At 36.6% G+C, this 24,904-nt stretch overlaps 2 protein-coding genes and 1 pseudogene across 3 annotated transcripts; 2 read left to right on the top strand and 1 right to left on the bottom strand.

Moving 5' to 3' along the window:
* The first annotated feature begins 6,615 nt into the window (after positions 1–6,615).
* On the top strand, positions 6,616–9,119 carry LOC137733242 (serine/threonine-protein kinase D6PK-like). Its single transcript, XM_068472390.2, has 2 exons — positions 6,616–7,425; positions 8,242–9,119. The coding sequence occupies exons 1-2, from the start codon at positions 6,731–6,733 to the stop codon at positions 9,032–9,034; spliced, it is 1,488 nt and encodes a 495-aa protein (XP_068328491.2). The 5' UTR covers positions 6,616–6,730; the 3' UTR covers positions 9,035–9,119.
* A 551-nt stretch (positions 9,120–9,670) lies between these two features.
* On the top strand, positions 9,671–12,436 carry LOC137733996 (IQ domain-containing protein IQM3-like; annotated as a pseudogene). The gene is made up of 9 exons (XR_015964551.1): positions 9,671–9,957; positions 10,047–10,161; positions 10,274–10,339; positions 10,423–10,511; positions 10,680–10,767; positions 11,056–11,202; positions 11,296–11,388; positions 11,583–11,684; positions 11,805–12,436. The product of XR_015964551.1 is annotated as an IQ domain-containing protein IQM3-like (transcript).
* Positions 12,437–12,568: 132 nt separating this feature from the next.
* LOC137733997 (copper transport protein ATX1) lies at positions 12,569–14,409 on the bottom strand. Its single transcript, XM_068473225.2, has 3 exons — positions 14,252–14,409; positions 13,527–13,602; positions 12,569–12,919 (listed from the first exon to the last, which is right to left on the bottom strand). Exons 1-3 carry the CDS (start codon positions 14,261–14,263, stop codon positions 12,744–12,746), a joined length of 264 nt encoding a protein of 87 aa, XP_068329326.1. The 5' UTR covers positions 14,264–14,409; the 3' UTR covers positions 12,569–12,743.
* Between the last annotated feature and the right edge of the window lie 10,495 nt (positions 14,410–24,904).

The raw sequence follows: 24,904 nt of genomic DNA, 5'->3' as shown, positions 1-24,904 counted from the left end.
CGTGAGATAGAGTTAGAATTTGAGAGTTAGAGTACGTTTGTTGTACTGGACTATTTTGAATTATATTAGCTTTTAGGACAGAGCTGGACTAGTTAAATATTGTAGTTTTTGCTCCGTTGTATTACAAAATAGGGTTAATCTCAGTTTATTACCCTGCAGTTTCTTGATTTTCAACGTTTGGTAAATAAAGTTTTTTTTCATCCCAGTCTGATACCTAAAGTCATAATTTCGGGACACTTTCGTATATCTGTTAACTTTTTCGTCAAAATCTCCATTAATTGATAATGTGACGCCACGTAACCAATGATTGGACGCCACATGTCAATATGGGCCCATATGGATATTTTAAAATTCAAAAAAAAAATATATATATTTGGCCCCACTGTCTCAAATCTGCAATTTGTTTTGCTAAACTTAAACCCCTCAAACCTACAATTTGGTTGAAGCTTCATCTTCCTCGCAAATTTGCAATTCCAATTCACCCTCATCCATAAGCCCATTCTCATCCACATCCCAATCCCTATCCCCAGTACCCACAGTCTATTCCTCCATCACTAACACTGTTGCGAGATCACCTCCATCCTCCACTCTCGTCGCTTGTAACTCCTCGCTGTCATCAATTTCCAATCCCCACCCTCACATAAAGCCTCACCTACGACGCATCTGCCCAACACTTAATCATCGACTCCATCCACCAACGATTATACTTTTCTGTCTTCGTGCCTCCTTCCACAGCAAGCCCAACAAACCCTAATTTGACTAACCTTCAAATCAACCAATGCAAAAGACTAGGCAGCGGTGGTGGGCAAAGGATTGTTGTTGCGTTTTGCTGGGCTTGAAGATGGTGTTGGGCTGCGAGAGCAAAAGGAGGTGGCAGAGGCAGTTTGGACTTTGATTATTTGTCTTCAGCTTGATTTAATCAGGCATGGCTGCGGGATGAGAATGATAAGAGGAGAAATTTCTCCTTTGTTGTTGTCGATGCTACTTGGCTGCCATGGTTGGATTGCAGTGAGTTGCATATGAGAGAAGGGAGGTTGGGTGTAGGTTGCAGTGAAGGGAGGGAAGGATGGAAGGAAGGATGGAGGGAGGGGAGAGAGGGGGTGAGGTAGGGTGGGATAGGATGGGGAGGTGAGGTAGGAGATAGTGGGTCCAAAATATTTTTTTATTTTTTTTAATTTTAAAATATTCACGTGACCCCATATTGACATATGGCACCCAATTATTGTTCACTTGGCCGCCATGTAATTGGTTAACGAAGGTTCTGATGGAAAAGTTAATAGATGAATGAAAGTGTTTCAGAATTATGACTTTAGATACCAGACTGGGATGAAAAAAATTTAATGTACTAAATGTTGAAAACCAAGAAACTTCAAAGTAATAAACTGAGATTAACCCTAAAAAATAATTTGTTCTCTAAACCTTTCAAATTATTGTCAATTTTAAACATGAACTTGTATTTCAACCAATTACCCTCTAAATTTATAAATATCTAATTATAAAAGTGGATAAAGTCATTATTTCCCTTCCTCGGCCCAAAATTCAATCAAAATAAAAGAAATTAAAAACAAAAAAAAAAGACATTGCTTCATCCCTCACTTATAACGAGCCATTATTTTTTAACAATGACGTAACATCATTTTATTATACAAATCTTAAAAATTCAAAACTATTGAATGGTTTGAAAAATGAACAATGACGAGTGACTCTAAGAGATCGAACCGTAAAAGTTGTTTAAATAGTTTGACAAATTGGTAGACAGACTACAAAAAAAAACCCACATAAATCATTTATCTTATTAAAAAAATCAATGCTAAACAAATAAAAAAGGAAATACGAACGTTAAGAAAAGCAAAAAGAAAATAAATAAATAAAAGGCTGAAAAAATTCGTGCAGAAAAGGTTAAAAAACATAGACCTCAATAAAAAAATAAGAATAATCGGAAGGTTTTTTTATAGGGAGTTTTAACGAAAAACATGCGGTATTGTTCATTTTAACGAAAAATTATATTTTTACATTAAAAAGTCAAACTTGATACTATTCACTTTACCCTTTATTTTGTCTTTATCGTTAAAACTCAAAATTTTAAAGCCCTTTTTATTAATTTTTCTTTTTTTATATTAACATCTCATAAAATGTTAAATGCACCTCACATTAAAATTTAATCTTCAATAACTTATGTACCCCACTATGCAATGACAATTTTGACCTTATTAGGTTTAAAAAAATAAAATAAAATTCTAAGTATATCTCAAATCACTTTTAGCGTATTATTTATCTTCTCAACTATCCAAACCTTCCCACCCTCTATTGTTGAACAAAACCCTAGCCAATGAAACTACAAACATGTTGAATGAAAAAAATTGCTTTTGATGAATGGAACACACAATCGATGTTTCGGAAGCTTTACATGAGGTAAGACTTCATATTTTCATTGTTTTAGTGATTTCGACGACATCTATAATTATTTAATCTTGCTTTGGTTGCGTTATTTAAACTTCTATATTCATATTCATCTTTTAAGGATCGCAATAATTACATAAAAAATTAAACACCTAAATTACCACCAAATATTAAAAACAGATGAGATGGGTTAACAGTGGAATTGAAAACAAACCCATAAGTGCAAGGTCAACACATATACTTTAAGGGGGCGTTTGTTGTGCCGGACTATCTCGGACTGGATTAGCTTTAAGGACTAAGCTGGACTGGCTTAGACTAGACTAAACTGGACTAACTTAGTGAAGCGTTTGGTGCAGTATTGGACTAAGAAGCTGGATAATAACAAAATCTAATATTATATTATTTAATATATAAATTATTAATATTTTATTATGATCTTATCTTTTTCTCCATCTTTTCCTACCATTTCCGTCCCACTATTTTCCTCTTCTCTCATTGTCCCACCCTCTCCCTCTTTTTTTCCTCTTAGACCTCTCAATTCACGTCTCTTTCTCATTCCTGGTCAAACTCCTTATTGATTCCAGTCTCTATTTCTCTGTCCTCCCTCCCTCTCTAACTATGCGTTGTTCGAACGGAACCTCATGACTTCAATTTTCCCGATGAGTTGCAGGTTTCCCGATGTGTTTTCTGGCCAACCCTCGTTAAATTGGATGAAGTTAGCACCGCCAAAAAATTCATCACCATCCCTGGACCGAGATCTTAGCTTTGAATGCTCGAATCTGTCATGGATTTGAAGAAGCCCAAACAGGCCAAGACTTCCAGGCCATTTTCCGACCACATTCGACCACATTTTAGTCTCGATTCAGGTAAAATCGTAATTTTGTCACTCCCAGCTTCAATTTGGTATATTTTATATGAAAGTTGGTTGTGAAATGGATCTGAAATAGAGTCGGAAAGTTAATGATTGATCTAGGTGACCGGAGATGACGAGGAGTCTGTCGGGAGTGATCGTTGAGCATGACGAGGACGAGAAAGAGAGGATAGTCTTAGCTAGTCCCATAGTTATTGGGGGGTCTCGCTAAGACCTCTTAGTGAAGGGTTTTGTCCATGCTAGTCCCCTTTAGTCTCATTAGGGGGTGTTTGTTGCGCCGGACTATCTCGGACTGGATTAGCTTCAAGAACTAAGCTGGACTGGCTTAGACTAGATTAAACTGGACTAACTTAGTGAAACGTTTGGTGCAGTATTGGACTAAGAAGCTGGATAATAACAAATTCTAATATTATATTATTTAATATATAAATTATTAATATTTTATTATGATCTTATCTTTTTCTCCATCTTTTCCTACCATTTCTGTCCCACTCTTTTCCTCTTCTCTCATCGTTCCACCATCTCCCTCTTTTTTTCCTCTTAGACCTCTCAATTCATGTCTCTTTCTCATTCCTAGTCAAACTCCTTATTGATTCCAGTCTCTATTTCTCTGTCCTCCCTCCCTCTCTAGCTATGCGTTGTTCGAACGGAACCTCACGGCTTCAATTTTTCCGACGAGTTGCAGGTTTCCCGATGTGTTTTCCGACCAACCCTCGTTAAATTGGATGAAGTTAGCACCGCCAAAAAATTCATCACCATCTCTGGACCGAGATCTTAGCTTTGAATGCTCGAATCTGTCATGGATTTGAAGAAGCCCAAACAAGTCGAGACTTCCAGGCCATTTTCCGGCCACATTCGACCACATTTTAGCCTCGATTCAGGTAAAATCGTAATCTTGTCACTCCTAGTTTCAATTTGGTATATTTTATATGAAAGTTGGTTGTGAAATGGATATGAAAGAAAGTCGGAAAGTTAATGATTGATCTAGGTAACCGGAGATGACAAGGAGTCTGTCGGGAGTGGTCGTTGAGCATGACGAGGACGAGAAGGAGAGGATTGTCTTAGCTAGTCCCATGGTTATTTGGGGGTCTCGCTAAGACCTCTTAGTGAAGGGTTTTGTCCATGCTAGTCCCCTTTAGTCTCATTAATGTTAGTCCCAGCATGGAACAAACACAGTATTGGACTAATAGCTAGTCCAATCCAGTTCAGTCCAACTTAGTGAGGACAAACAAACGCCCCCTTAATATTAGTCCCAGCATGGAACAAACACAGTATTGGACTAATAGCTAGTCCAATCCAATCCAGTCCAACTCAGTGCGGAGACAAAATGAAACCCCTCCCACAAGACAATATCATCATCCTGAATTTTTGTTTCGTTTATACAAAATATAAGTTGTATATTAAGAATGTGGGGTGTGGGGGTATTATCGGAAAATATGCAAGGTGTATTAAGATAATTTTTAAGTGAAAAAATAAATGTGGAGTGTATTAAGTACGTGAAGTTTATTCAACAATTTATGGGGTGTTAATATAATAAGCCTAATTGGAAAAATAAATTAAAAAACAGGAATAAAATGAAGCAGACGAGGAAAACATAAAGAAAAGAGATGAAAACCGTAGGAGGAGAGAATCGCTAAGATTAACCATTCTTTTCCTTTGAATCACCCTTTGGAAATTGGAACCTCCGCAGAAAATACCCACTTGCTTAAACTCTCGGGTTTTGCTTTCCGGAGGAATTTTTGGTAAGCAATTCATTTCATTGTGCTTTGTTTTTAATTTTGGTTGCAATTTTGAAAATTTAATATCTGGGTTTTGTTTTTACTACCCATGTTTCTGTTGCCTGAAAACTTTAATTGCAATTGTATTTTGTTTAATTTTAATATTTCTCTATTTCTTTTTTTAATATGATTAGCTTTTAATGTTTGTTCCTTATTTATTTTTGCATGCTTAATTCAGAGAGTTGAAGAGTTAGAAAGGTAAGAAAAATGAAATGCTTTTTTAACTTTTTACTGTTATTATTTTCACAATGCCAGACTGCAGCTTCCATTTTTCTTCTGTTTGTTTTTACATTTCATGTTTAATGTTTGTCCGGTAAAAATGATCACTTTGTTTGAGCAAATTTGAATCCTCCGTTCTAGATTCCGGTGTATTACATTCGCGGTTTTAAGTTGGAGTGGAGGTGTTGGATTCACTTTGGTTGGGATTATCCGTTTGATACATGTTGTTGGATTTTCGTTAAATTGATCTGATGGCAACTTGTGAAGCAGTTGTTCAAGTTTTTTTGCGGTGTTGTGCCCTGCCTTTGTAGTTCCAATTCATGTTTTAGCAAATGCGGTCCAGTGATTTCGTCTAAGTACCATGTAAAAGGCCAGAGTAAACACTCTGGGTATTCATGCCCTATCTTTTGTATTTCTAAACCTGTGCCCGTGTCTCGTGTTGTTTTTAGGTTAGCAGTTTGGTGCAGCTGGCTATGTAGACGATTCGGTCTCTCTCTGAGTTTGGTTTTCTCTGCCAGTTATATGTACATTTCTGCAATTTCTTCGGCACTGCACGCAAATCATACATCGACCGTTTTAGGTAGATTATCACTATATTAGAGAGCTAATCACTCGCTACGGCTTGATACCAAATCTCTTCCTAAGCCAGGGTTTCGTTTTCTTGAAGTACAAGTTATCAATTCAGTCCCCTCCCTTCAACTTCAAGTTTGCTATTTTGATCAAATTGAAAAAGAAAAAGAAAATATTTAGGGGTTTTAGCTTAATCTTAAAATTAAACTTGACAAATAAGGTTAATATAAAATATTACTAGGAGTTGATGTCAGCATTTGACCAACACTGAACTAACAAAAAAGTTATGTGAAACAACTTCTGAAATGAACTTTCTCACACCGCTGCTTTTCAAATAAGCAGAAATCATGCCCCTTATCAAACAACTTAGCAATCCAAAACTTGAAAAAAAAACATAAGTACCCCGAAATAATAAACCCCGAACGGACACCATATGTTTTCATAAGTAGAATACGTCATAAATACAGATCGATCAAGAGAAACAATGAGTTTTTCATGTTAATTGAGACATGATTATAGTCAAAGACAACAACGTTATGATCTAATCTAGCTAATCAAACAAAAAGGTTGCCCCACCTTAATCAAAAGGGAAACAAAATCCAAACAGGGAGAATCTTGCATTCGTATACTACGGTTACTACCACATATTCTTCCCGCATTTATTATTTAATTCCATGAAAACTGTTAATTTCTTATTACGTATATTAATTTAAATATTACTATTAATATATTCACGCGTAAACAGCTACACTAGATAAATAACAAGCCATAAAATCCAAAATTCCAGATATGGAAACAAAAAGCCGAAAAGAAAATCCATTAATTGGGCCCACTGTGGGCCCTCACAACACAGCAGCCAGCCATATGGCCCATTTCCAAATTTGGCCGGCCCATGACTCTTTCCACCTCGCTTCAAAAGGCTCCTCCTATTTTTACTTCCGACTCTTCATTTGGAGTTTGTCTCCACCTCCACCCTAATCACCATCACCACTTCCACGGTTCCACCACCGTCACCATAACCATGCAGCAATGTGTCGATGACCTCGTCAACGATATAGACAACCTTCACCTTGAGTATGCTTCTAACGGGGCCGCTGACATGACCATTACTACCGAAACAAATCATAGCATAAGTTCGAATTCTGGAACTGCCATACGGACCACTTCAAGCCACATAACATCCACCACCAAACCCCACGCGCCGCCACGCGATCCATGCTGGGATGCGATCCAATTAAAGAAGTCCGATGGCAAGGGGCTCAGCCTCGATAACCTCGGCCTCCTGCGCCGCCTCGGGAGCGGCGACATAGGGAGCGTGTACCTTGTGGAGTTGGAGGGTAGTGATGGGTGCATGTTTGCTGCCAAAGTGATGGACAAGGAGGAGTTGGCGTTTAGGAACAAAGGAAATAGGGCAAGGGTAGAGAGGGAAATATTGGAAATGTTGGATCACCCATTTTTGCCCACGCTCTACGCCTGGTTGGAGTCCGATAAATGGTCTTGCTTGTTGACCGAGTTTTGTCCCGGCGGCGACCTCCATGTCCTCCGCCAATGCCAACCGGACAAACGTTTCCGTGAAGCTTCCGTCCGGTGAGTACAATTTGCACTATGACATATGCAATTTAATCCTATCATCTATGCATTTGTGACGTATAGGCGTGCATATGCTTCAATTTTCTTAATTATATTTGCAAATCGGTAATTATATAATGTCACATAATAAGTGGGTCCCATTATTGGCTTGAGACGGGTTTCATAGGCTTTATTTTATGTCTCGAGTTTGAGAGCAACTTATATGATATAGATAATTGTAAATTGAAGAAATTATGTTAACTAACTTCCGTGGTTCTTAACTCAGTTAAGTCCACTACCAGAAATTTAAATTTCAAATGAGGGTTTTGAAAATCGCTCATTTCACTGCTAATTAATCTATTTTTACAAGAATGAAATATCTCTCTGAATAGTTAGTGTTTGTTGTTGCCGCTTTAGTACAGCGTTGTTGGCAACTGCTTTATGTTTTTCTGGCGGCTGCAGCTCTTTGCTGCATATTTGTATTTTTCTTTTTTCTTCAATATTTTATTTACCAAAAAAAAAAAAAAAAAAAAAACTTACACGATACAACGGATAATTTGTTATCGTGGCAACACTTGATCATGACCATGATCGATATTAATTTCCGTAATTATATGCCTTAATTAGGGCAAAATTTGATTAGGTTGCTGCTTTTGGTTACCACTCCAATTAGGTGACATTTTAAAGGGTTTTTAATTGGTCGTTAATACGGAAAATCACCCATAAACGGACCAAATAATATGCAATCAATTAATTTTTTTTATTTGGAAATTAATTTTTTTATTTTCTTTGTTTTCATAATTTTCCAATTTATGTCCTTTTTTGTGGTTGAAGATTCTATGCATCGGAAATAGTTGCAGCTCTGGAGTACCTCCACATGATGGGAATAATATACCGTGATCTCAAGCCCGAAAATGTACTCATAAGATTAGACGGCCATATCATGTTAACCGACTTTGATCTCTCATTAACAACCACCGATTCAACATCAACGGCTCAGATTGTTTCTGATCGAGATCCACCAGTCACCAACCGTGCCGATGATCCCAACAAGCTAAACTTTGGCATGTCATCATGCATCCTACCAAGTTGTATGGTCTCGGCCGCACCATACACAAACCCGAAACAAAAACGCAAAAAGAAATCCGGCCACCGCGGGGCGCTCGAGATCGTGGCTGAGCCTATCAACGTCCGATCGATGTCATTCGTCGGGACCCATGAGTACTTGTCGCCGGAGATTGTATCAGGCGAAGGGCATGGCAATGCAGTAGATTGGTGGACTTTAGGTGTGTTCATATTTGAAATGTTCTACGGTGTGACACCGTTCAAAGGAACTAACCATGAACTAACCCTAGCCAATATTCTGGCTCGAGCACTTGAGTTTCCAAAGGAGCCCACCGTGCCCGGGCCCGCCAAGGATTTAATCGCACAACTTTTGATCAAGGACCCTTCAAGGAGATTGGGGTCCACAATGGGTGCAACAGCAATCAAACACCATCCATTTTTCAATGGGGTCAATTGGGCACTACTAAGATGCAATACCCCACCCAACATTCCCCGGCCGGTTGCTTGCCGGGACTTTGCCCAGGCCGAGAAACGCAAGGACAATTCGGTAGAATATTACTAGTCAGATAATAAACTCAAGTTTGTTTCAAAGCAATTGTGATATAAAATTTCAAATATACATGTAGCTGGAATTTTATTTTGTGAATTTTAATTTGAACAATGTCAAAAATTTGTTGATTTAATACGATATATAGTTCAAAAACGAAAATGATTTCCACCACTCGATTTTTTGCAGCCACCTCTGTTCATTTTTGTCCACAACTTTTCTTTATTTATTTATTCTATCCAAACGTCTGGAATATCAAGGATGTGCGGGAGAAGAATAGAGGTATCTGAAAACCACTTCCCCTAAAAAAATCAATTGGAGGACGCTTGTGCATAATGCATGCATGCAAATTGATTTTTATCGAAAGCAATTTGAGGGTTCATTTCTTATTTTCAAGATTATTTTATTGACATCGTGGTCTCAAACAACTGAATTGAATCGCGCTCATAAATAGTTTTGTCAAATTTTATAACCGACGTCAATATTATCCAAAGTTTAAAAACCGAGTCTAATCTTGTGTATGGACAGCCACAACGGGTTGAAACTAAGCACCAGCTGATCAGATTACTCCATGACATGACTCTTGGTTGAAGGGTGGAGACCACTGTCTAGCTCTTTGCAAAAATTTCAACGCTCGTGTTGTTTGTTGCCACTGCAATACTGGTACCACCCATTAATGGGGTGTGCGTGATCAACTTTATATCCATCCCATAGGCCATAACCAAACAAAAAAACTGCTACTGTTGCAACATTTTTGTAACAATGGCTGAGCTTTCTCTGGATTGCTACCACGGTGCATCAGCGACAGCGGTGGCGGTTCCTCATCACACAAGTCACGGCCAGGAATCAACAGCGGCAGTGAAGTTGCAAAAAGTGTACAGAAGTTATAGAACCAGGCGTAGGCTAGCAGATTCGGTTCTTGTTGCTGAACAGCTATGGTAATTAGTTTTCATGTGAACATTTTGATCTCGTTTTCTACTTATAATCTCAAGGTTATATAACATGGGAGTTTTTGGATTAATTGGAGGTGGCAAGCCATAGATTATGCAAAGCTGAATCGGAGTACAGTTTCCTTCTTCGATTATCATAAATCCGAAACTGCAGCGTCACGGTGGAGTAGGATCAGTCTCATTGCATCGAAGGTGTGTTTCCTTATCTTCCTCATGGCACATAAACTTATTACTCCTACATTAAATCTTTCTAACGCTCGAAAGAAGAAAAATTAACGGTTCATGTTTGATTAATTCTTTGTAGCTCGGGAAAGGATTATCTAAGGATGCCAACGCACAAAAGTTAGCTTTCCAACATTGGATAGAAGCGGTAAGCTTGTAATTAGAGTAACCATTGATTTCTGGTGTGAAGAAATTCATCTTGGCTGCTCATTGTCGTCATGGTTGTTGCAGATTGATCCAAGACACCGTTATGGCCATAATCTGAACTTCTACTATGATGAGTGGTGTAGATGTGATGCTGGGCAACCATTTTTCTACTGGTATATACATGATTCTCTCCGTAGTATTTGGTATATTTTCGGTATCTGGTCAATAGTACCACATTCGATTCAATATCCGCAGTTTATCATGTTCAATAAATTCTTTCTAAGATAGTCGATACATCTAATCTTAGATGATTTAGAAAGAAGAGTCTCTACCTTTTATAGGTTGGACATTGGAGATGGCAAGGAAGTTGATCTCAAGGATTGCTCAAGATCAAGGCTGCAACAAGAATGCATCAAATATCTAGGACCGGTACCATACTCCCCTCCGTGCTGCGTATTTTGTAACTTGGAACAACTTTAGCAGCATTCCTAAACAAGTTCATTCAGAAAAGCATGGTTATACTTGCCACTCATCGATCCACGATAAATATAGGCATGACTAGTTCTAGAATCTGATGAAAAAATGTGGTACTAGTAGTATAAATTACAGTCACAAACACAGGATTAAGATTATAAACCCTTGTTTTTGAGCTCCGCATCAAATAAAATATGCTAACATTCTCTTATGCATCTTGTGGTGATCTTTTATGTAAACAAGCAAGAGAGGGAACAATTCGAATATATCATTCATGAAGGGATATTGGTGCACGGAGGAACAGGACATCTTCTTGATACAAATCTAGGAATGCAAGATGCTAAATGGATTTTCGTCATGAGCACCTCGAGGAAACTTTATGCTGGTGTGGTAAGATCTGATATGGACGTCAACTGTGTTTAGCTTTAGTGTTCGCCACTTCTATTTGCAGAATACTGATGCTCTTCTTGTTCGTCGTTCAAGAAGAGGAAGGGATCATTTCATCATTCCAGCTTCCTTGCGGGAGGGGCTACCTTGGCTGCTGGAAGACTTGCAGTAAAAGATGGAAGGCTCAAGGTACATATAGTAATACATCAATCAGAAAATCTGGTACTCTAAACTCTTGATATCAGGCTGTATTCCATCTCTCGGGATAACTCGTCCTCTTGGATATTTAATTTATTATGCTTCTAGCTCCTAATTCCCCTTGTCGTAATTGGAAATCCTTACCCTTTTTACATCTGAATGCTATATGTCCTTTTGACTTTCAGTCCGTGTCAGCATACAGTGGACATTATCGTCCAAGCAACGAAAACCTTGGCAACTTCCTCGCCTTCCTTGAGGAAAATGGAGTCACCCTCGATGAAGTCCAGGTAGAATGCATGCTGTTCATATTTTTTTAAATCCATCAACGATCAATAAACTGTATAATGTATACACATTTGTGCATGCTTCTAGTCTGGTTTCCTCTGAGCTTTCCCCATCTTATTCAGGTACTTTCTCCAATGGAAGGCAACGAGAGCTACGATTTGAGCAAATTGAACCAAGCAGGAAGAACAATTGGACAAACGAAAGATGAACAGCCTGAACTTCATGCTTCCAGAGTCGAAGAACTAAATCAACAGTCTGAATCCTGTACATTTTACACATACAAAAAGAACGGTCACTTACCAAAGAACTGTAACTAGGAATCTCCGCAACCTCCAAATAATTGTGCCGGCGAAAGAAATATTGCAGAGGATCAAGCCCAAGAAGGAAGCAAGTTCATGCCAATTACGGGACCAATTATGTTCAGAATGGTCAACAGGAGTAGGCCAGAGAACTGGATCTGTTACAGAAACCCTCTGAAGTTACAGTCACAAACAGTGGAATTTGCAAACCTCTTGCCTAGGGTTCCCATCATGGCATCGAGCTCTGAACCTCCATCGGGGATCACAGCCTTTACATCGTGCAGGGTAATGTGACTGGGATTGTAAGCCCGTCTCTTTTTTATGCAAGTGATATTGGAGAAGGAAGGAATTGAACGCAGAACCTCGAGCGCATGTGTGAATGCTGTGAAGCGCTCTCTCGTAAGGGATGTGACTGCAAGTCACCGCAGTCGAGGTAAACAGTACTTAACAGTATTGAACAACCAAGTTTTTTCTTTAGGTAAAACACTCGCGACTGAGGGGTAAGTAATCTCAGAATGTCACAAATCAGGGAAAACTATCTCATAGAACATTAAACACCGAAGCAGTAAAAGAAATTAAAAGAAGGCTTCAAACAACACACCGTCTCCCATTTATTTATACAGGAAATCATACAACAAGTTCAAATTGTGCATACGAACAAGTAAAAGTTTAACAAGGACTTCATAGTCTTTCATGTCGGTGTTCACCGACGAAACACACATTAAACAAACTACGCCCACATTAAATAGGCAAAACACTAAGCTAAGCAGCCACCACAGCTTCTGCAGGCTTAGCTTCCGGTTCTGCTGGTGCTTCTGCTTCCCAATAAGCAGTCTTCTTGCCAGTTTTGGAAACAGTTTGCAGCACTGTCTCGGGTGGTAAATTGCTTTTCACTGTCACTTTCTGAGCATCGAAATCAATGTCATATGATTCTACACCTGAGGATGAGAAGAAAGAACATCTCCCATCATTATCAAGATAAACAAAATCCACATAATTATGGACTCTAAATTTTGTTAAAAGTTAGAACAATGATTAATAGCATAATCCCTGTTCAAACATACTTACTCCAAAACAACCTCTCTATTTGATTTTTAAATGGATTAACATGTGGGAACCGGGATAATATGCAATGCACTAGACCACCTAGGGGAACAGGGCGATTTCATGGCCTCTAAACCCAAGGTGAAGTTTACACCCATCTCTAAGATATAAGAGAACCACGACCTATTTCTTCCTTTTTCTTTTGAAGGCCACCGAAGTGATAATCAATGCACAGAGCTTCAGTGTCAACGTATACAACAAAAATATATCGGACTTTCACAAGATCGAACCATCGCAACACTTAAATCCACATTCGTGGATATATTCACATGATTACATAGTTTGCCTATTGTTGTAACTTATAGCCTCAATTGAAATAGAATAGGTATTAAAGAAGATTCAAATGATTTTCTCATGCTAGATTAAAAAGACTTAAGCACGGCACTGAAGAGTAGGAAGATCAACACAATTGAAGCGGACAAACACGAGCTATAAACAAACCTTCAAGTTTGCCAAGAACCCGTTTGACGGCCCCAACACAGCCTTGACAAGACATACCAACCTTGAGGACCGTAGTCTGCACCGAAAAACAATCAAACTATGAATTAAATACTGAAAAGAAACAAAGAACCAACATATACCGAAATTCACAGAACCAAACCTATGCTAACATATCGCCATTCTAACGATGATTTCAAACTCCCCCATCAATTTTTAAGATATTCTCTTCACCTCAAGACATAATCAGTTTCTTTTGATTCTCTCAATTTTTATGCAATTCATTCCTATAAAAGCAAGAGACTTTTCAATCAAATATATATATATATATATATATTTTTTTTCTTCAATTGCTTTTGATCAGAATAAATTCCTAGCTCAGCGGCTAAAAGCAAAAATGAATAACTTGAAAAATATATATTTTAAGCTGGATAACAAGCTTAAGCAACTAAATTTCCGAAAAAAAAAAAGCAAGTAAAAGCATAATTTGCTACATAAACTGAGAATATTATTGTAAAACAAAATACAGGGACAGAGTAAAATTTCAAATCAAACCCAACACTGGTTCAACAAATTTATGTACCATCGCACCCAAATTTGACTTACAAGTCCTTAACTTTACATCCAGCACCAAAAACCCCAATCCAATCCAATCTATTAAATTTCAATAAAATCCCAGATATAAAATTGAATTGAAAGCAAAGGAGAAGAGGAGCAGAGGTACATACCTGAGACGCCATGTTAGTGTTTGGGATTTCAAGAAAGCTGAGGAAGAATTGAGAAATTTTGTTATGGATTGGATGCTGGTGTGCAACTGGCGAAACCCAAATGATATTTTTATAGTAAAATATAAATAAAAGCAAAAATGGAGATGAGGAAAAGGTTGACTCGGATTTTTGTTTTTATTTTCACTCGGCGACGAAACGTAAAAGCGATAGCACGTTTATTATTCTTATCTTGCTTTTCAGTTACTTTAATATTCCTCCAAAAGAAAGATAATGAAAATAATTTAAAAATTTTAATTTTTAATGATAATGATAAAATAAAGAGTAAAATAACTAGTAGTATGATTGACTTTTTAGTGTAAAAATATATTTTTTCGTTAAACTGAACCGTACCAAAATTTTTTTGTTAAAATTTTCTAAAATAAAAGAAAAGAAAAGAAAATTACTTTTATATTCCTCTTTCTTTCCTATTTCTTGGCTATATATTTCTTTATTTTCTATTTCTTGGCTTTTAAATGAACATAGAAAAATCACTTAGTGTTATGGTCGTACATACTTGTAAGTGAGAGATTATAAACTCGAATATTGCTAAAAGTGAAATTGAACTAGTTTATTATGGCTAGTCTGTTGTGAGATGATGGTCAGGGGTTGAGGACGAATTGTACGATGTTAGATTCTTGGCGCTGATGAATCGCATGATGTTGGCCAGGGGAGACTGAAATGCCTCTGCAAGTCTTTCTGGCTCTTGAAATGATAAACTACTACGACGAAGCCACCAGTTGACCCCCTTTTTAAAAAAGAAAAAATAAATTATGGGATAAGTCCACTTCTCTATGTGAAGTTTACGAGATTACTGAACCTTCAACAGAATTTGAATTAAAGGATTTAGTGAACCTATTCAGTAGGTTTAGCGTTCTTAGAACATAGCCATTGTTTTATCCAAAATAAAATTGACATGAAATGCAATACAATGAAATCAGACAAAACCTTGGAAACAAATAAGAAGATAAATTCAAACCTCTTGTTAATCTTTGTAATTGTGGTGTGGGATTCTCTTTTTTCCTTTGTTTGAGTTGAAAGTTCTGACAAGATTTTATCGAAGCTCAAAAAAAGTACCCTATCTTCTTTGTACGAATTATGCTATGTCATCAATAAATATCGTACTTCTCTTTAAAAAGTTCAAATTAACTGGAAGATAAAAATTGCATCCCAACGTTAATTTAGTGAAATCCAACCCCAACCGATGAGTCACCCTATATTAATCTCAGAGCACACAGGCAACAGACCTAAACTGATAACAAAAAAAAGCTTGGATTAATCATAAAGGTTGATCACATTTCCGGTTTAAATCTATCTCAAAAGAGTAGAAATCGGAGTTATTCATTTCAAATTCCCTTTTTGGTGGCGAGTAATACGAAAGCATCCATATGGGAAGAGTGATTCATGAGGAAGGATGGAAGGAGGAGGTCTGAAAACAAGACGCAATGTACTAATTATTAAGACATTTAACCACTTGCAAATGAATTTTATATACTAAATAAAAGTAATACTACGGTATCTTAACCACTTGCAAATGGATGCTTTGGGGTTTCCTCCTGAATTTTGTCATCGTATTGCAAAATGTATTACTACGGTATCTTACAATGTGCTAATTAATGGAGCATCTACTAGATATATTCAACCCCAAAGAGGGTTAAGGCAAGGGGACCCTATGTCCCTGTTCTTGTTTTTGATGTGTGCGGAGGGGTTTTCTGCATTATTATTGAGGAGGGAGGAACGGGGGTCTTTACATGGGATCCGCGTAGTACCAGATGCGATGCCTTTATCTCATCTATTCTTTGCAGACGATGCGGTTATTGTTTGTAAGGCCAAGGAGGAAGAGGTTTAGGAGGTTATGGAGGTTTTGTAGTGTTATGCAGAAGCATCTGGACAGATTCTTAATAGGGAGAAAAGCTCCTTGTATTTTGGGGTAAAGTGCTCGCGGCTACAACGATGGAATTTGGCTACATGTACTAACATTCAGGGTCGTGATGAATTTGGTAAGTACTTGGGGATCACTGCAGATTTTGGAGCGTCTAAGAAGGCGGTTTTTGAGGGTGTTCGAGAGGCCTTGGAGGGGAGGATAAATGGATGGGCGGAGCAGTTTTTATCCCCGGCTGGGAAAGAAGTTCTTATTAAAGCAGTGGCTATGGCGTTGCCAAACTATGCCATATCGTGTTTTAAGCTTCCGGTGGGGTTATATAAGGAGTTGGAATTAGCTATAGCCAACTTTTGGTGGAGAGGAAATAAGGATAAAGGCAGCATGCATTGGGTTTCCTAGCAGAAAATGAAGCGAAGCAAGAAGACTGGAGGACTAGGGTTTCGGGATTTATTAGCTTTCAACCTTGCTTATTTAGCAAAGATTGGGTTGCGTCTTTTGGTTCAACCTGGTAGTTATTGGGACAAATTCTTAAAGCTAAATATTTTCTGGATCAACCGTTTTTGGAGGCAAAGTGTAACATCCCACATCGCCTAGGGGAGTGGATATTGTAAGCCTTATATGTATATTCTCATCTCTACCTAGCACGAGGCTATTTGGGAGCTCACCGGCTTCAAGTTCAATCGGAACTTCGAAGTTAAACGAGTTCGCACAAGAGTAATCCCAGGATGGGTGACCCATTGGAAAGTTTTCGTCTGAATTTCCAGAAATAAAACCGTGAGGGTGTGGTAGGAGCCCAAAGTGGACAATATCGTGCTACGGTGGAGTCGAACCCGGGATGTGGTGGGGGCCCCTAAGGGAGGGTGGATTGTAACATCTCACATTGCCCTGGGGAGTGGATTCTGCAACCATTATATGTATATTCTCATCTTTACCTAACACGAGGTCTTTTGGGAGCTCACTATCTTCGGGTTCAATCGGAACTTCGAAGTTTAGCGAGTTCGCTCGAGAGCAATCCCAGGATGGGTGACCCATTGGAAAGTTCTCGTGTGAGTTCCCAAAAACAAAACCGTGAGGGTGTGGTAGGGGCCTAAACGGACAATATTGTGCTACGATGAAGTCGAGCCCTGGATGTGGTGGGGGTCCGGACCAGGATGTGACACAAAGAGAGGGAGCTAGTCTTGGAAAGGGATTTTACAGGGCCAGAGGGTTTTGGAATGAGGATTAAGGTGGCGAGTGTGGGATGGGCGGTGTATACGTATTAAGCAGGATCATTGGCTTCCATGACCTCATACTTTCAGAGTAAGATCAACACACAGTGAGATGCCGATGATGGTGGGGGATTTGATTGATTCAGATTCGGGGAATTGGAAGTTTTATTTAGTGCAGACATGCTTTGATGAGGAGGAAAGTAACATAATACTGGGACTGCCTGTTAGTGTGGCAGGGCGCATGGACAGAATAATTTGGCATTATTCAACTAATGGTGCTTATACTGTTCGGGTATAGATTGGGTATGGAGATGCAAGCCAATGGGGAGTTTGGGAGAAAGGGTACACTTCCGGCCAATAGGGGTGTAGTAGTAGGGATGTAGTAGTAGTAGGGATGGTGTTCTTGTTAATCCTATGGATATGGTTCATGTGGTCCAAAAGTAAATCTTGGAGTTTCGAGCAGAACAATGTGTGGAGAGGGGTGTATCTGATGAGATTGAGTAGGGGCAGGGGGAAACCTTTACGGGGCAGTTGTTTAGGTGGAGAAGGCCGTTGTTTGGGGTGATCAAAATTAATTGCGATGGGGCTTGGAGTGGGAAGATTGGTAAAAGCGGTTATGGGAGGAGTGGGAGGGCTGTTGTTTACCACGACAGCATTGGCTGAGGTTGCTGCCTTGCGTGTTGCAGTTCAGGTCTGCATTGAGTTAGGCTGCCAGAATGTGGAGGTTGACTCCATGATGCTTATTCGAATGATTAATAAGGAATATGCAATTGATGCTACTTTGGAATGCTTTTTGCATGATATTGGCTTGTTGGTATCTCAATTAGGAAGGGTGAGGTTTATGTTTGTAAAGCGGGATGGGAATGCCGTTGCTCATGCTATAGCCACATATGTTGCCTCACGTAGAAGTGTTTTCCGTTGGGGTGGTTTGGGTCCGGAGTTTTTATTTAATATTTTAACGAAAGATGTAAACGTTTCCGTTCGTCTTTAATAAAGTTTACCCTTTGACCAAAAAAAAAGAAGTAATATATGTCATTTTGCAATTCAATTACATTATGCGGAATTAACGATTTTAGAGAAAGTACATAGTGGTTGAACCAACTCAACAACTTCAACCACTACAGTTAGTAGTTGGGGCGAATTTCAAGTCCGTATTTCACACAACACGTTTTGTGTTCAATTTTTAGTGTTGATGAATTGCACAATAGTAACCAGGGAAGATTGAGATGCATTTACGAATCTTCTTGACCATAAAAAAGATGGATTGATGTGACAATATTAATAGTTGATTCTTTAAATAAAAAAAATAAAAAAATAAAAAATTCCAACTGAACAACTTCTCTAGGAAAGTAGCGAGTGGTTTTAGGTTTAGACATGTCAACTAATTTGACGCCAGAAACACTAAATGCTTGTATGGATAATGGATGTGGCAATCGTACATCAAGAAGTTGCAGTACACAGTACACAGCATCCTAACGAGCTTTCCACAACATTGTACTAGCTTATCCCTTTGAGTTTGAAGTTTGAACCCTACAGAAATCATTTTCTTTTTGGTCCAATAAAATTTGTTGTATTTTTTTTTTTTTTCAAACACAATGATATATTTACATTATGGAAGTGATATTTTAGCTAAACCATGTAACAAGCTCTCATTCGACAAAAATCGAACCTAAGAATCCTCGTTTATAATTACAAATAAAAAGAAATACTATTAGACCATAATACTAAATGATAAGTTGACAATTAGCGCATCACATGCATAATACATAAATTGGTCTAGCAATGTGATTTCAATACATTGGACGTTGACATTAATGGGTTGGGCGATGCTGTCCACTCACATATTTTTTTACTTCTCATACACCTTTTGTAATTTATGTTCTTTGAGCTATTATAATTCATTTGATCTGGCAATCAGAAAATAAAAAGAATATATGAGAAGTAAAACGGGCTATGCGGATAACACATCCTTAGTAGGTTATTTTATGCATGTGAATTGTATTTTTTATTTTTATTTTTTGCAACAATCAACAAACATGCATGTACCACCTCAACCATTCACGTTGCAGCATTAATCACCAATACAATTGTATTTTCTTGGCTTTGATAATGCATGGTTGTTGACATTAAACAATCATTATTAAATCTAAACTTGTTTATTATCTTATTATACCACCCTGAAAGCATTACTCATTACTTGATATTCTTAATCCCAATTATCTGGAAGATTTAGTTGAATCTTACTTAATATATAATAAATTTATCTAGGCAGTGGCAATTTGACTAACTAAAATGAACGGAGCTGCCAAAGGCGTGCTTGTGTAATAAAAGACAAAGTTACCAAAAATATTTAATTGATTATGGTAATGCACCATGAAAAGTTGCTTTTCGTCTTAGAATATTGTCTTTATGCCATCATGCCATAAATTGGGTCAAATAATTAGACAGATTTAAACATTAGATTGAACCCAGCAATTTCTACCTACTTAAAAAAATGTCGTCAAAATCCTAACACAAACAAGCCTACGAAATTATAGGGCTTATCATCGAGAGAAATAATTTACGAACATCTTTTCGATTTTTAGTGTTTCTTTTTTCTTTTTTGAAAAAAAAAAATGAAGCTCTATCATGTTAAGTGTTTTGTATTTGTTTTTACCTTTCTTGTGCCAAAACTTTGAAATTATTGTACCACCCTTGTTCATCATTCTTTCATCATTTATAAGCACATAAAATGAGAACGAAAAATAAAAAATAAAATGGTTATCAAAAAGGCCTAATGTGTTAGTTTTTCAAGGTCAGCCCGCGACACTTCTTGAATTTTTTGTTAGTTTTTCAAGGTCAGCCCGCAACACTTCTTGATTTTTTATAGGTAAGGAGCTATTATCTAAGAACCATATTATGAGAATTATGTAGGAGTAACTCATTTACATAAAAAACAATAATAATAAAAATTTTGCACACATGTCACGTAGTTTAGCTGTAAAGGAGCCCAATAAAACTCATTTTGGTCATTCCGTGAAAAATCACTATTAAATAAGGATAAAATGACAAAAATATCCTAAGTTTTGTCAAATCATTTTGATCCTTTGTTTATTTAATTGAGAGTATTTTGTCATTTTGGTCTTCATTTAACAAAAATTTTCATGGAAGAACTAAGAAATGATTGATTGTGGACAAACTAAGAGACAACTTCTATTAATTTCAAATACAAGGGATCAAGGTGATGAGTTATGCCAATCTCAAGGATCATTTTGGCTAAAAAACATTTTTTTTAATTTTTTTGAACAAATGATGTTATCTATATATTAAGGAGGAGGGTGTAAACTTAGCTTCATAATGAGTTAGTAATAATGTCATTTAAACGATATGTGGTTGATCATCTTGGTGAGCCAACTTTATTTTATTTTATTGTTTTTATCCCGTAATCTTATTTCTTATGTTTTTACTCTAAATTTAATTTCCTGTCTTTAATAACTATAGATTTTTTTTTTCAATTTTTAGGTTAAAATAATCGTAAACCGAACTGGAAAAATTGAATCAAAATTAAACCAATGGTAAGGGACCTATAATTCCCACTTCCAACTTTTGTATTTTGTTGATTTTTTTTCTAATAATTTTGGAATCAATCTTTGTATTATCTATCTTGCTTTATTTTTACGAACATTTTGATGTAAACAAATTCAAATTCCAAGCAAAAAATAATTATTGAGAAAATTGATTTTATTATTATTATTTTTTATGGATTAGTAAACAAATGGATGTGTATTTATAGTGTTTTGGATAGGTGTTGGATATGATATGGATTAATTAATAATATTGTTTTGACCTTTTGATTTAAACTCTTAAGGGTTGCATGGTTTTTCAAAGGGTTTTCACAAAACTTAATGAGTTTTGCACGTTTATATTTGATATGAACATCACAGACGGGTTGCATATTAAATATACGTTTCCACTTGAACATCACGAGGAAAATATGCATTAGGGAAACCTAACATTCAAAGCATGTATGTGGAAATTTATAAGTAATTAGTAAAAGTGCATATAATTGTTAGAGTGACCATGGAACCCTAGTGCTTAAATTGGTTTTCCAAAACCGTTTTCTTTTGTTTTCTTTACTTTGTTGATTTCTTTAATTGTTTTTATTTAAATTCATTTTTATTACTTTAAATCACAAAATCAACCTTTTCCAACCTTTGTTTTAAGTAGTTAATTAAGAATTGGTTTAAATACAAATTATTCATTCAATCTCCATGGAGAACGACCATGCTTGAGCTACTATATTAGGATAACCTTGTATTCTTACAAGTATTTTAAGTATTTTTATCCCTACTTTTACAGATAGTAAAAATCCTATCAACATGCATAATACATAATTTGGTTTATCATGGTGATTTCTCTTACCGTTACAATCCATTGGACGGTGACATTAATGGATTATTTTATGCATGTGAATTGTATTTTTTGCAACAATCAATAAACATGCATGCACCACCTCAACCCTTGACGTTGCACCAATAATCACTAGTCCCATTGTATTTTAAGGCTTTCATGATGCATGGTTGTATTATTAAATTAGATGATCCTAGTCAGTGGCAATTTGACTAATTAAAATGAATGGAGATGCCAAAGGCGTCCTTCTCCTTGTGTAAGAAAAGACAAAGTTACTAAAACTATTTAAGTGATAATGCTGATACACCATGCATGCAAAGTTGTTTTTCATCGTAATCTATTGTCTCGAGACAAAAATTGGATCATATTATTAGACAAATCCAAATATTTAGATTCAACTCAGCAATTTTCTACCTACTTAAGAAAATGTCGCCAATATTACAAGACAGTAAACTCAATTCAAGCCTGCAGAATTACAAGGCTTATTATCATCGAGGGAAACGACATACGCACATCATTTTTTAATTAGTATCTCAATAGATAGTGAATACCAAGTTCATTCTTCTTCATTTATTCTCATCTCCTACCACCTTCTTCATCATACTTTCGTTATATATAAGCACATACAGTGAAACAAAAATAAAAATTGAAATTGTTATCAAAGTGGCCTAATTAACGTGTTAGTTTTCAGGGTCTAAACCCACAACACTTCTTGACTTCTTATATGTAAGGAACTATTACTTGATAATCATAATATGAGAATTACTAACTCATTAACTCATTAAAATGAAAAACAATAAAGATAAGAATTATACACACATGTCAAACTGTCCCAATATTTTTCTTGGGAAAGTACTTCTACCATCCTATATATTAAAGAACCTACTTGTCCACCCATTTTTTACTAGTGTTTTATAAAATCGGCAATATCGCTGAAATATCAACCAATATTTCAGTTTTTCCAGCCATCGGCATAGATATTGTTGGGGGCTAAACAATAACTTAGAGCATCAGGTGCGAAAGAAACCCACACGATAACCCAATCCAATTTTCTCACAATTCTCCACTAATTCAACCTCCAAATCACTACACTCTGTACGATTGGAAAATGCTAAATTTCTGCAAACTAAAAAATATTTTGAATACCTCATCGCTTGGGTTGGTTAGGTGAAGAAAACGAGCAATGCGAAATATGCAACAAAAGAAGGATTAAAAATGAGACAAATATGTAAGATATATTGTTCTCTTTACGTTTGAATGAATTGTAGAAAAATGATTTTGTGTTTTTATTTTATCAATGGGTGTAGAGATAAACTTACATATTGAATTGAGTTTGTAATGATAGTTTAGGTTGTAAATTTGAGTTAGAGAGATATTGATGGTTTAATTAAAATTGATATGGATGTAAAAAGTAAGTTTGATATAAAAATAGGTCATACGAGTTCAAATAAAATTTCCTGATAGAATTTTGTTTTGGTTTCTATTTTTGGATCTGATTGCGGTTGTTCTGGATCTATTTGGATCAGGCCCATCATTTAATCCGGTCTAGTTCTATTTAGGCTCATCATTTGGACCTGGCGGGATCGAATCCCTGTAATTATTATTTTATTTTGCTCTATAAAATAAAATGATATTTATTCCCATATATACAACTATTGTAAAACACGGCGTTCAACAAGTTAATCGTTCTCACACCTACACTTAACCTTTTTATCTTTTATTCTGATGAAAAAATACAATGGAGGAAGAAATCGACATCATGGTGACTATGAAGTCGAAAAGGCAAATGTACTTTGTATGTTTTTTCAAGTTTTAATTTGACTCTTTGACGAGAAAATTTTGCTGGATCGCAGCTCGAGCGATGAACCAAAGCCGTAACCCACCTGATTCTGGGTTTAAAGGTAACCGCAAAATGAAACCATGGGCAGCTGCACAAGCTGCTGGACAAAAAAAGGGCAATTTGCTGAAGTGATCGCTCTAATTGTATCTCCACGTTTTAATTATTTTATTTGGGTTGCTAACTTCACGGTAGAGTACTCGGCTTTTAAGTGCTGCTAGCATCCTTTACACATATGTATGAAGCAAAGATTCATCCATACCATCTTTTACACATTGGTTGTAGAAATGATTAGTTTTTAATAACAGCAACATATTGATCATATCTAGACCGAAACAATTGTGACATAACAACCACACAATGATGATAAATGATGATATGCTAAAAAATGATCATTTCTGCAATCAAATGTAAAAAAGTCACCATTCCAGCTAATTTTCAAAAAAGAAAAGGTCTGTTATGTGTGACAGGGTGCCAAAGCATATTTAGATCATGTTAAGAGTGATGTTCAAATTTTATTTGTAATGTATAAATTTTTACAACATTAATTTCAGTGTAGAATTTTTAAGTTGTATTGGAGCTGGTGTCGCATCACGTTGGCTTTGATCTAGTAATTTGTATATTGGTTGAATTATACGGCAAATAGAATATTTTATAATTGTAGAAATCAAATCTAACAATTAAAATACTTGTATCATTGAACGTTATTCAACATTAAAGTCGGACGCTCCATCTAGTTGCTCTTTATGTTATGTTATTTTTATCCTATTCTTGGACATTTGTTACCCCAAATCCACTGATACGGTGACAATTCATTTGGTAAAGTTTGTGTTTTATATTTTGTTGAAGTTTCCACTACAAGAAAAATGGCCTATGGATACAAAATTGAGGACACAATTAATTATTTTGTGGGTAACTAACCAATTTTACACACAAAAAAATTGTATTTGTTTCCTTTGTATAAAGGCACTAATTAATGTGCCCATTCTTCTACAAATTTGGCACAAATATATTTTCAAGACATCATTATAAAAATAATGGACTCAAATTATCATTTGTGCCAACATTTTACTTCTAAAGACACAATTATTTATTTTTTATTATTTTTCAAATACTTAAGGCCCACACATACCCCACTTTCTCTGCATTTCTGTCTCTCTCAGTTAACCCACCCACACCCCACTTTCCTCCTTAACCCACCCACACGCCACACCCCACTTCCCTCTCTCTCCCTTTAACCCATCCCTCTGTCTCTCTAGCCAAATTCTCTCTATCTCAACCAAACAAAATCTATGCATCTC

This window comes from Pyrus communis, chromosome 7, assembly GCF_041283825.1.
Source record: "Pyrus communis isolate YQ-2024b chromosome 7, ASM4128382v1, whole genome shotgun sequence".
NCBI classification, from domain to species: Eukaryota; Viridiplantae; Streptophyta; class Magnoliopsida; order Rosales; family Rosaceae; genus Pyrus; species Pyrus communis.
This window is presented reverse-complemented; position numbering and strand designations above follow the sequence as displayed.